We start from the raw sequence: 14,039 nt of genomic DNA on the forward strand, positions 1-14,039 counted from the left end.
AAATGAAAGCAAATGTAAAAAGTTCGCTGAATTATTATTTTTTTTCTATAGAAAAATTTGGCTAACTTGAGTGTTTTGATAGAAAAAGTTCGCCGAATTGATATTTCAATAAAAAGTTTTCTGAATTGAATTTTCGATAGAAAAACTTCGCTGAATTTATTTTCCTATACAAAAAGTTAGTTAAATTGATTTTTCCATAGAAAAAATTAGCTGAGTTGACTTTTTCAATAGTTAAAGAATGCTGCCTTGAATTGTTCTATAGAAAAAAATAGCTGAATTGAGTTTTCTATAGAAAAGTTAGCTGAATTGACTTTTTCCATAGAAAAAGTTTGCTGATTTGACTTTTTCTATAGAAAAAATTTGCTGAATTGAGTTTTTCTATAGAAAAAAGATAGCTGAATTGAATTTTAATATAGAAAAACTTAGCTGAATCGACTTTTTCCATAGAAAAGTTATCTGAATTGACTTTTCTTCTATAGAAAAAGAAAGCTGCACTGAATATTTCTATAGAAAAAGTTAAGCTGAATTGACTTTTTTTATAGACAAAGTTAGCTGAATTGACATTTTCCATTGGAAACGTTAGCTGAATTGACTTTTTCTACAGAAAAAAGTTGTCTGAATCTCTTTTTCTATAGAAAAAGTTTGCAGACTTAACGTCTTTTATAGAAAAAGTTGTCTCAGTTGACTTATTTGATAGAAGTTCGTTGAATTAACTTTTTCGCTTTAAAAAAGTTGGCTGAATTGACTTTATCTATAGAAAAAGTTCGCTGAATTGACATTTTCTATAAACAAAGTTAGCTGGATTGAATTTTTTTCTATAGAAAGAGTTAGCAAAATTTTGTTTTTCTACAGAAAAGTTCGCTTATATAAATTTTCCTATAGAAAATCTGAGCTGAATTAAATTTTTCTATAAAAAATAGCTGAAATGAATTTTTCTATAGAAAAGGTTAGCAGAATTGAGCTTTTCTATAGAAAAACATAGATGAATTGATTTTTTCTATAGAAAAAGAAAGCTGCTTTAATTTTTTTATAGAAAAGGATAGCTGAATTGAGTTTTTCTATAGAAAAAGTTAGCTGAATTGACTTTTTCAATAGAAAAATTCAGCTGAACTGACTTCCTCTACAAATAAATTTGCTGAATTGTATTTTTCTATAGAAAAAGTTAGCTGAATTGTCTTTTTCTATAAAAAAGTTTAGCTGCATTGAATTTTTCTCTATATACGTTTAGTTGAATTGACTTTTTAATAGACAGAGTTAGCTGAATTGATTGCCATAAAAAATTTCGTTGAAAGTTAGCTGAATTGATTGCCATAAAAAATTTCGTTGAATTAACTTCTATTTTAATTGACTTTTTCCATAGAAAAAAATTAGCTGAATTGAGTTTTTCTATAGAAAAAGTTAGCTGAATTGACTTTTCCAATATTAAAAGTTAGCTAAATTGACTTTTACAATAAAAAAGTTAGCTGAATTTACTTTTTCAATAGAAAAAGTTAGCTGAATTGATTTCTTCTACAAATAAATTTGCTGAATTGACTTTTCCTGTAGAAAAATTTAGCTGAATTGATTTTTTCTATATAAAAGTTTAGCTGAATTGACTTTTTGTATACAAAAAGTTGTCTAAATTCAGTTTTTCTATAGAAAAAGTTGGCTGAATTGACTTTTTGCATAAAAATTTCGTTGGATTGAATTTTTCTATAAAAACTGAATTTACTTTTTCTATAAACAAAGTTGCTGAATTGACTTCTCCCATAGAAAGAGTTTACTGAACTGATTTTCCATGGAAAAAATTAGCTGAATTGGCTTTTTCTATAGAAAAAGTTTGGTGAATTGGTTTTTTTATAGAAAAGTTACGTGAATTGATTTTTCTATAAAAAAGATAGCTGAATTGACTTTTTTTAAGAAAAAGATGGCTGAATTAAATTATTTATAGAAAGAGTTAGCTAAATTTTGTTTTTCTACAGAAAAAGTTCGCTTGTCTAAATTTTCCAATGGAAATTTTAGCTGAATTAAATTTGTCTATAAAAAAATAGCTGAAATTAACTTTTCTATAGAAAAGGTTAGCAGAATTGAGCTTTTCTATAGAAAAACATAGCTGAATTGATTTTTCTATAGAAAAAGAAAGCTGCTTTAATTTTTTTATAGAAAAGGATAGCTGAATTGAATTTTTCTATAGAAAAAGTTAGCTGAATTGACTTTTTCAATAGAAAAATTCAGCTGAACTGACTTCCTCCACAAATAAATTTGCTGAATTAAATTTTTTTATAGAAAAAGTTAGCTGAATTGTCTTTTTCTATAAAAAAGTTTAGCTGCATTGAATTTTTCTCTTCCCCCCATACCATTGCTATCGCAAACGATTCGTTTTCGAATGTTTTTCCATAGTTTTGCGGATATTTTGTTCGAAAACGACACACGAGAACGAATTGAAAACGATTCATTCGTCGCTCAGTTTGTGGCAGGAAAACCTTCGAATTCGAATATCGTTAATAATATTATTAGCGAATGAAAGATGATAGTTTTTACGATAGTGGCGAAAAACATATTTTGTGGAGTTTCTTGATGTTTCTGTTATGTTCCTTTTTCGTTTTTATTTCTTTATGTTTGCGACACGATATGTAACTGTTGATAAACATTGTTGTCTTGTGTTTGGCAACCTACCCATATGTTGCCTTTATCAACACTTATTGTCTATATTATACGTAGCATTTATATCGAAATTATTTGAAAAAAGCAAATGGGATTTTTTTACAAACAATATAAATTGTTTTTTGAAACAAACAAATTTTCAAAGTAAAAAATGTTTCTCGAAACAATTTTTCTTGTGAAGAAAAAACATTCGCCAAATGTTCGAAAACGATATCGTTTTTAAACTTTTGACGAACAAAAGAACAACGTGCTTGTGTACACCCGAAAAACATTTGCCAATTCTTCGAATGTGATATCGTTTTCGAAAGTTGTGCCGAACATTCGAATAATATCCGCACTTGGTATGGGGGGTTTATACGTTTAGTTGAATTGACTTTTTAATAGACAAAGTTAGTTGAATTGATTGCCATAAAAAATGTCGTTGAATTAACTTCTATTTTAATTGACTTTTTCCATAGAAAAAATTAGCTGAATTGAGTTTTTCTATAGACAAAGTTAGCTGAATTGACTTTTCCAATAGCAAAAGTTAGCTAAATTGACTTTTACAATAAAAAAGTTAGCTGAATTTACTTTTTCAATAGAAAAAGTTAGCTGAATTGACTTCCTCTACAAATAAGTTTGCTGAATTGACTTTTCCTGTAGAAAAATTTAGATGAATTGACTTTTTCTATAAAAAAGTTTAGCTGAATTGATTTTTTGTATACAAAAGTTCGTTGAATTGAATTTTTCTATAAAAACTGAATTTACTTTTTCTATAAACAAGGTTGCTGAATTGACTTCCCCGTAGAAAGAGTTTACTGAACTGATTTTTCATGAAAAAGGTTAGCTGAATTGAGTTTTTCTATAGCTAAAGTTAGCTGAATTGACATTTTCCATTGAAAAAGTTAGCTGAATTGACTATTTCTATAACAACAAGATTGCTGAATAGACTTTTCTTCAAAAAAATTGGCTGAATTTAACTCATACCTGGTTTATCCAAAGAATAGAAACCTCGCTGCTCAATCATTTGTCGCACAATTTCATTAGTAATCTGATCGCCCCAGGCGTTTATTACCGGCATATTGATGTCATCAATAAATATGGTCATTGATCGCTGGCCAGGGGGACCATAGGTTGTACCAACTCTCTTTTCCACATAAGATTCGATGATGCGCTAAGGGAATTAAAGAATCAGTATAGAAAATCAGCGAAATGTGGTAACCCTTCATGAGATACCTGATACATATTCGGTGTGGTGGCCGATGAGAAATTAAAAGATTTCGATAGATGAAACTCCGGATCATAATTGGCCATATAACCCTTTATCATCACCGTTTTGGCTGTTCCCTGTTCACCGATCAGCAGTACCTGTTTCCGTTGTTTGGCTATGTTGTGCATTAGGAATGCTGTGCGCACATTATCCACATTCGGCACCAGAATTGAAGAAAATTCCGGTATTGAATCTTCGGGATATATAAATTTGTCAACACGATTATTCCAATGCTGCCAATTGCCAGATTCATCGACATAATATTCGAAAACAGTTTCGCCCGGTTGTTTCTTGGGCCATTCTAAGGGGTTACAAATAAAAAAAATATTTCAATTGAGGTTATGTTTCTCTTGGTGGCTCTGTCATACTTAGTTTCGATGGATGTTTTAGGAAAAACTCTTCCAATTTATCGCGTTCATTGATTTCCAATACAGCTCCCAAAGTCCACATCATTGCAAAGAGAAATGTTCGCTCCAAAAACTTTTCCGAACGATTGGCACAATCGCTCAGTAGGCCATTCATAATCTCCAAGTGCTGCTTAATATAAATTGCTTCAAGAATTTTCATTTTGGCAATAAGTTTTGTCTGGAGATACAAATGAGCTTCATCATAGATGGCACCAAAACAGCGTCGGAATACATCTTGTTCAAATTGTGGCTGTCTTCTAACCCATGCTGAAATTACATGAGAATAAATAAAAGTTATCTGAATTGACTTTTTCTATAGAACAATTTCGCTGAATTGACTTTTTCTATAGAAAAGGTTTGCTGAATGGACTTTGCCTATAGAAAAAGTTTGCTGAATTGATTTTTCCTTTAGAACAAGTTTGCTGAATCGACTTTTTCTATAAAAAAATTTTGATGAATTGACTTTTTATAGAAAAGTTAGTTAAATCTACCTTTCCTAAAAAATGTTTGCTGAATTTACGATTTCTATAGAATTAGCTTTTTCTATAGAAAAAGTAAGCTGAATTGTCCTTTTCTATAGAAGAATTCAGAAGAATTAGCTTTTTCTATAGAAAAAGTTATCTGAATTGAATTTTTCTATAAAACAAGTTTGCTGAATTTACTTTTTCTATAGAATTGACTTTGCCTATAGAAAAAGTTTACTGAATCGACTAGTTCTATAGAAAAAGTTTGATGAATCGACTTTTTCTATAGAAAAAGTTTGCTGGATCGACTTTTTTATAGACAAAGTTAGTTAAATTGCCTTTTTCTGTAAAAAAAAGTAAGCAGAATTGTCTTTTTCCGTAGAAAAACTTAGCTGAATTGACTTTTTCTATAAAAAAGTTTGCTGAATTGACTTTTTCTATAGAAAAAAGTTAGCTGAATTGAGTTTTTCCATCGAAAAAATTTGCTGAATTGACTTTTTCCATAGAAAAAAGTTAGCTGAATTGACTTTTCCATAGAAAAAGTTTGCTGAATTTACTTTTTCTATAAAAAAAATTAGCTGAATTTACTTTTTCTATAGAAATGTTCGCTGAATTAACTTTTTTTGTAGAAAATGTTCGCTGAATTGACTTTTTCTGTAGAAAAAGCTGACTGACTTTACTTCTTACAAAAAAGTTTGCTGAATGAAGTTTTACTATAAAATTGAGATTTGTTATAGAAAGGTTACCTGATTTAACTTTTCTGTAGAAAAATTTAGCTGAATAACTTTTCTTAAGAAAAAGTTTGCTGACATGACTTTTTCTAAATCGCTAAATTTGAATTGACTTACCCTCCATATAGACATTCCACCGCAGTACCGATGAACTCATAAAAGTCATACCCACTCTCGAGACGGTGGCCGGTGATGCATTATCCACATTATCCGGTTCAAATACCAATTTCGAATTTTCTGCCATTTTGATACGATCACCGTTGGCCAGGGTCAATGTTTTATTATCATCTAAAACAGAATTCAAATTTTCAATCCATACTGCATCGACAGGCCCATCCAAAACAATCCATGTATTCTGATGTTTGGGCACTTTCAAAGAACGTCTCCAGAGGGTGGAAAAGATGCCATCAGTCCAATCATTGGTTGCCACATCTAAACGACCAAACATTTGTGGAGCTGTAATGGCCTTTGGATTCATTCTCATCTCTTTGTGGGGATGACCCATTTCTGTGAAACAACGTAACATGGCAATGGTACAACTGGTTTTACCCGACCCCGTTGGGCCCATTAACATAAGGCCATGACGCACCAGTGATGTTTCATAAAGTTGTACAACTTTTAAATTCCATTCGGGATTATTGACATAACCCAAATCTTCCGTGACCTTGCTAAGGGCCCTCTGCAGCTCCTTGTGGGCAGCTGTGGTTAGTTTTATGCCCGGAAACATGTCTTCAATGAGGGACAGGAAAAGTCCTTCATCTTCATCTATGAGTTTTGAGACATTCATATCACGCAAGACACGCATTACAATTGTCTCTTCGGTATCACTGGGGTTGGCACGTTTCTGGGCACCCAATGTCCTGAGGACGGATAAAATGTTACGCAAACCAAAATCATAATGAACCTGCTTGGAAAGCTGTTCTTCGCATAGCTTGTAGAGGGTAAAGAATTTTCGAGAGAGAATTAAATTTTCCTTAAAACCACAACTGGCCAATTTTACACGAATAATGATGGCGCGATCCGGCACCATCATGGCCACAGTGCGAAACATGATTTTCAGATTTTCCGGCAACTCTTGACGTCCAGCATAACCGGGATTCATGGTAATAAAGAGACCAAATTCAGGATTGAGTGTAACCAGGTCGCCGTCACTGAAGATGAATGAGGTACGTTTCTCCTTGCGGGCGGTCAAGACAATGCTGGGGGGAGTAAGAAAATTAAATTGACAAGGATTCCCTTATCAGAAAATGCAGAAAACGTACTAAATTTGTTGCGCCGCCACAGAGAGCACGGGCAACTCAATTCGATTGAACTCATCAAAGCAACCCCATGAACCCGACTGAGCCAAGCCCTTGTAAATACGACCCAAACCACGAAAATCCATTTGATCCGAACAATTAAATACCACCACCAGTTTACCCAAGGCTCTGCCCATATCTTTGGTAGTTTCAGTTTTGCCAGTACCAGCTGGTCCGGCTGGAGCACCACCCATTGACATTCCTGCAAAAGATTAATGGATAGGCTGTTGTTTTATAGTATAAATACGCAATCTTACCTATAGCCTGGGCCAGTGTAATATAACAACGATCTGTCAAGGGTGTGATGGCCAATCTTTCGGTCACACCCAAATATTCATTTTGGTAAATGAAATTGACATCGGTAATACCCACAATAATATCATCATTTTCATCGTTATAATAGAATCGGGCCTGTTTCTGCCACTCAAAATCTCCAGCCGAACGGATACGCATGTTACACAAATCATCAAAAATATCTCTGTAAGAAGTAAAAAATCGGTAACAGGTTAGTCTAGATTAAACATTTTATACCCTCCACCAAGACTGCAGCCTACAGCTGCCGGTTCTATACAACAGTTGATTCGGAGGAATTTTCGACCAGAGACCGTCACCTCAACAATTATTCGTGCAATTTTTTCAGCATGTGAGTGGCAATATATCTCGGAATGCCTGCTCCGCACTTTTGGTCCGTGCGGGGATACAGAAGAACACCAGGTCATGGATCCGTGCGGTTTGCCAGAACGGCATCCACCACATGTCAACAACGGTGAAATGTAATATGTATAACATTGCAAGTCGCAACGTTGTGATGGTTACAGCGTTTTGCGGAAGTATCGTACAAAAAGCGTAGACTTCCTCTTTATACACCAGTCTAACCATTACATACCTATCTCGATTGAGCTTGACTCTAGTGGCCCATAGGGTAGAATTAAAGCAAAGGTAGAAGTAACCTTAATAGGTACATATCGCCTGTCCTGCTTTATGTGTCTCCCTACGCCTTTGGAGAGCAATAACAGTCTGGTACAAGGGGACTTCAATGCTCATCATGAGCTTTGGCATTCCGTCCTAGGCAATGACCAGAGGGGTACAGAGATGTCCGAGCAAATTGAAAGCTCCACATTTCACACGGTGAAAGTAGATGATCCTACAAGGATAAGGGGAGATTGCCAGAACTAGCGAGATATCATGAGCCGATCTGATAAATGCGTATCCTGGTGACCGATTATTTCGCTTGGCTCAGACGACCTTGCCATCTTATTCTCCGTAAAAAGGTCACCGGCATCATAAAATCTGACCGCCACACTTTTCTGATCCATTGAAAAACTGATTGGCAAGGGTTCTAAGAATTTACCAATCAGCGCTTCAGAGATCTGACCATTTCCTCAGATCATCGTGTGGCTAAAATCAGCTGCTATTCGACGATATTCGAATATTCGAAATTAGACCAAATTTTCGAGCAGGGCGACGGGACTGGCAAATGAGCGTGGTGAGCTTCGTCGTACGAACCCTGTAGACCCAAGGAACCTATTCTTGAAGTCAACAGGCTATTGAGCAATCATAAGCGGAAAATATAGTCTAGCCAACCTAAACATTGGGATAGGATTAATTAAATTGAGGCCAGAGGTTAAATCACTCTCAAATCCGGCCGTTACTTTAAACGGTGTGACACTAGGGTTATGACTTTTTTACATTTTTCCTCAAAAATGATTTCCTGTAGCAGGGATGAATGAACTTTTGCCTATTAATCACTATGCTATCGTTTATTCCATTGAAATATAAAAAAAGTTCACGCACAAATCGATTTTTAAATGGTTTTATTTAGTTCACCCCGTTTGTTTTATTATTTATTATTTATTCTTGGGTCAAATTTAGTAACTCAAATTTCATCCTCTTCCTGTCAACCGATTAAACTGAAATTTTGTATACACTTTGGATTTTGGTGACAATACAATTATGTTTATTCATTATCATTATAAATTCAAGATGGCCGCCGCTACAAAATGGCGGATAACGTAGGTTTTATCAATCCCATCAATATGGGTATCAAATGAAAGGGCTCAACAATAGAATACAATATACTATAAAAATTGAAATCCAAGATGGCGGCCGCTACAAAATGGCGGATAACGTAGGTTTTATCAATCCCATTAATATGGGTATCAAATGAAAGTGCTCAACCAGTAGAATACAATGTACTATATAAAATTAAAATCCAATATGGCGGCCTCTACAAAATGGCGGATAACGTAGGTTTTATCAATCCCATCAACATGGGTATCAAATGAAAGGTCTCTACAAGTAGAATACAATTTATTATGCAAAACTGAAATCTAAGATGGCCGCCGCTACCAAATGGCTGATAACAATTTTTTATCAATCCCACCAATATGGGTATCAAATAAAAGGGCTTGACAAGAAGAATACAGTGCACTATACAACCTCAATATTTAAGATGGGCGCAGCCACTAAATGGCGTATAATTAAGATTTAAATTTAGAAATTGAATCTGTAATTTAGGTATCTGATTAATCCAGCCTGAATCCACCACCCAAGTCAAGATTTTGTATCGTGTGTGGCGTTAGGGTGGCTAAAAATGATACGTCGTTAGCGGTACACCACCCAAGTTAACGTGAAAGGTTAAAACGCGCCGAGAACTGTATAGCATTAGGGTGGATAAAAATGATATGTCGTTAGCGTTTTCCCCTCAAGACTCATGCGCATCTTGTTGTACATAGCCTTGCCCCTTTATTGGACCTCTGGGGGGGTCGACCGTTTAAATGTCCATTACTCTTGGGAACAAAATGGTAAAAAATATATAAAAAATACAAACACAAATAAAACAGAAACTGCAACACAACGTAAACGAAGGCTTCAAAAAGCGAAAGAAAAGTATAAAGCAAAACGAGCTAAAGAAAGTGAAGGTGATAGAAATAGTCGATTACAGAAACGATGGGAACAATTAGCGTCAAAAACACCTGAGCAATATAAGGCCAGGTTAAAAAAGCAACGTCAGCGATATACACAAATGACGGCGTCAGAAACGCCTGAAGAATATGAAGCCAGGTTAACAAAGCAACGTGAGCGATACACACAGATGATAGCGTCAGAAACGCCTGAAGAATATGAAGCCAGGTTAACAAAACAACGGGAGCGATACACACAGATGTGTGTTGCCTTTAATACTATCATGGGCTTCTACAATACATAAAATGCAGGCCAGCACTGTGGATCACGCAGTCGTATACTTAGGTGCGAAACTGTTTGAAGAAGGTCAAGCCTACGTGACTCTTAGCAGAGTAAGATCTTTGCAGGGACTACGTATAGAGGAGTTGGACTGCAATAAACTAACGGGCAAGAAACCTTGCAATAATGAAGCACTAAATGAATTAAACAGAATGCGAAATAAAAACTAAAAACTAGAAAATAAAAATAGGTAAAAAAACTTTTTAAGTTAAACGGTTTTATGTTAAACATACATTGCAATGTTTAAGATAAATGTACTAAAAACCAAAAAATAATAAAATAGATACAGTCGTTGGAATTATAAACATATGCATAGACTAGACTAAAATAAAACCGTGGGGCACGTCGACAAACACAAATAAAACAGAAACTGCAACACAACGTAAACGAAGGCTTCAAAAAGCGAAAGAAAAGTATAAAGCAGAACGAGCTAAAGAAAGTGAAGGTGATAGAAATAGTCGATTACAGAAACGACGGGAACAATTAGCGTCAAAAACACCTGAGCAATATGAGGCCAGGTTAAAAAAGCAACGTCAGCGATATACACAAATGACGGCGTCAGAAACGCCTGAAGAATATGAAGCCAGGTTAACAAAGCAACGTGAGCGATACACACAGATGATAGCGTCAGAAACGCCTGAAGAATATGAAGCCAGGTTAACAAAACAACGGGAGCGATACACACAGATGTGTGTTGCCTTTAATACTATCATGGGCTTCTACAATACATAAAATGCAGGCCAGCACTGTGGATCACGCAGTCGTATACTTAGGTGCGAAACTGTTTGAAGAAGGTCAAGCCTACGTGACTCTTAGTAGAGTAAGATCTTTGCAGGGACTACGTATAGAGGAGTTGGACTGCAATAAACTAACGGGCAAGAAACCTTGCAATAATGAAGCACTAAATGAATTAAACAGAATGCGAAATAAAAACTAAAAACTAGAAAATAAAAATAGGTAAAAAAACTTTTTAAGTTAAACGGTTTTATGTTAAACATACATTGCAATGTTTAAGATAAATGTACTAAAAACCAAAAAATAATAAAATAGATACAGTCGTTGGAATTATAAACATATGCATAGACTAGACTAAAATAAAACCGTGGGGCACGTCAATTGTCTACAATCGATGATTAACATGTTTGTTTTGTAATGTTACACTATAATTAGTCAGTTGTTCAACCGACAACGATGGACGTGTGATAAGTAGGGCTAGAATGTGGAAACAAGCTAGCAAGCTCGATTATAAGCGAGTTTTAGGGTTTCACAGTGGTGAGCGAGTAGTACTTTGTCGATTAAAGACAAACTACGAGCAGTGAAACGATTCCTCGCCAGCCAGCAGTGTGAATGTCCAACGATAAACTAGTTGAAACATCTCTTTTATTTACATGGAGTGTATAACTATTGGAATTTCCATGAGCAAGAAAATAGTAAGTAATTTCCTCACCGTCTGCGGGCCAACTGCCTAACAACGAATTAAACGATTCTTCTATCGCACATTAAGTCGATAATTTGTAGACAATTGACGTGCCCCACGGTTTTATTTGAGTCTAGTCTATGCATATGTTTATAATTCCAACGACTGTATCTATTTTATTATTTTTTGGTTTTTAGTACATTTATCTTAAACATTGCAATGTATGTTTAACATAAAACCGTTTAACTTAAAAAGTTTTTTTACCTAATTTTATAAAAAAAAAATAATTTTTTGAAAAAATATATGAAACGAAAAAAAAATTTTTTTTTTTCAAAAAATTATTTTTTGTTGCACGAATGAATAAATAAATATAAGCCTACTAATAACTATAACAACGTTTATTTCTTTCAAATATTAAAAATGTCGCGAAAAAGTCACTTTGAAAAAATTTTAAATTTTTTTGTTTTTTGTTAAAAAATTATATTTTTGAATAAAAGCGTTTATGACATTTTTACGTTTCTCAGAATTGAAGAAAAATAGTGAGAAATAAATTTTATGTCATTTTAATTATCTCATGTGGCTCTAAAGTTTATTTTCAATTACATCTGTATCTGTTTTCAGTGACTTCAAAAAATTGTCCATAGTTTTGATAAATTCAAATTTTAAAATCATTTTGTGCGTGAGGTTTTTTCACCGAATCACCTTATAATTAAGATTTTATGTAATCTTATGGCAAAACTCATCACCCTATGATACAGGGATATGAGGTTGCAAAAAGTCATAACCCTAGTGTGACACAGACAGATCCGAAGATGTGGGCGTGTAATTTTTACCTGCAATTTATATGGCGAAGACAAACGTGCTACGTCTTATAAGAGATTTTTCAGTCAAGGAGGTACCACCAAAATGTACAATTATGGAAGTTGCATATGGCTTACCGAATTCTTCAATGGCAAGGCTTAAGAAACTTGAGGAACACGGATTTCAGAATTTTACAAGTATCCTCAATTTATCGTTTATCACCCACATTGTACCAGAAGCCTGGAAAGTTGGCAGGGTGATCGCGCTACTGATGTCAGGCATGGATGACAGCTGTGGCGAATTGGACAGTACGATTTCCCTCCTTCCGCCACTAGCGAAGATTCTAGAGGCACTACTGCTCCCAATAAAGAGAAGCTGTTCCCCTATTCACTAACATCAGCATGGAATCTGGAAAATCCATAGTACCACAATGACTTCGCATATAAATCGGGAACCGAACCTGAACAGACTGTGCGACTGAAAAGTCATAGTGGGTCTATCAAAAACCTTCAAATGTCTTCAATACCGCCAATCATGCCAAGCTGTTAAGAATACTTAGAGAAGGCTTCCCTTCATCCCTGTTTTAAACGTTGGCTCATCAACAATATGTTTAGGCGAATTCACAAATAAGAAGTGCGAAGACCCCTAGAATGAAATAGGGAGTTCTGAAAGGTAGGGTTATATCTCCGAAACTGTTAAACCTCTACCTTTCTTAAATTCCACACCCTCCAGAGGAATCTATGTAGCAATGTATGCTGGTGATTTTACGATCTTGGCATCGGATTCGACGACATATGTGATAGGATAAGTACCTACATAGCTACCCAAAGATATTGGGTGCAACGTTCGATAGCATGTTTAAGACGTTCACGCAAGCCACTGTTATTTGCGACAAGATCGGCAGTAGGATACAGATCTTCAAGTCGCTGGCCGACAGCTCTTGGGTTGCAGACAAAGAAACCTTGTTGGCCTTTTATAAAGCAATTGGCTGTGGTAAGCTAACCAGTGTGGTAGACAAATGTTAGCGCTACGCAGTGCCGCCCTGAGGACTACAACAGTAAACTGGTGTTAAGAACCAGTAGACCATCCTCACGAGGAAGAGAAGATTTTCACGATGCATAAGCACAGTAATGTGTTGTTGATGCAGTACCCAGCCATGCACATCAGGTGAAATCCTAATGACCAAGAGCTAGAGGTCCAAAGGTACAAACAAGAACCTCTTGCTCAAATAGCTTATCAGTTAAGCTTAGCTAGCATTCACACTAATGTAGTTTTAGCCCAATTAAGATGCGAATTTGGAGCTGCCTCAATTTGTATTGGGCCCGAATTGACATCACGATACCCAACACAGGCCCTACAATACAAATACAAACATACGTATACTAGAACAAACTAGAAATCGTAGTACGTTAACGGCTAAAACCGAGGAGCAATAGTAAGCACGTCTACCGTGCACTCAAAAGGTCTGCGGTTCAATCCTTGGCCAGAACATCAAAAATTTCGTCGGTGGCAAATCCCCCCAGTGTAATGCTGGCTTACATTTCCTGAGTATTTCAGCCATGAAAACTTCTCTACAAGTGGTGTCGCAAGACACGCTGGTCGGACTCGACGATAAAATATAGGTTCCATCATTGAGGCAATATGAATCGGCATGCACTCACTGATATAAGAGAAGGAAAATAGATTGGGTGATGTAGACCTTATTGGCCCCACAAAACGCAAAGTTACTGACCTGCTCTGCAAGCGATCTACGTCAAGATAGACATAGGAACACGTTAATTAAATT

General features: G+C 35.3%; 1 protein-coding gene across 1 annotated transcript in view; it reads right to left on the minus strand.

The window, feature by feature from the left end:
* kl-3 (dynein heavy chain 8, axonemal kl-3) overlaps positions 1-14,039 on the minus strand; it is a 54,517-nt gene that overhangs the window by 24,359 nt on the left and 16,119 nt on the right. Inside the window, exons 13-18 of the mRNA XM_073971931.1 lie at positions 7,050-7,270; positions 6,757-6,994; positions 5,612-6,693; positions 4,261-4,566; positions 3,859-4,193; positions 3,610-3,796 (exon numbers count right to left, since the gene is read on the minus strand). Of these exons, the coding sequence (XP_073828032.1) occupies positions 3,610-3,796; positions 3,859-4,193; positions 4,261-4,566; positions 5,612-6,693; positions 6,757-6,994; positions 7,050-7,270 (2,369 nt within the window). The remainder of the gene's footprint in view (positions 1-3,609; positions 3,797-3,858; positions 4,194-4,260; positions 4,567-5,611; positions 6,694-6,756; positions 6,995-7,049; positions 7,271-14,039) is intronic.

Source organism: Musca autumnalis, unplaced genomic scaffold (assembly GCF_047663935.1).
Source record: "Musca autumnalis isolate F117 unplaced genomic scaffold, ASM4766393v1 scaffold_3, whole genome shotgun sequence".
In the NCBI taxonomy this organism is placed as follows: Eukaryota; Metazoa; Arthropoda; class Insecta; order Diptera; family Muscidae; genus Musca; species Musca autumnalis.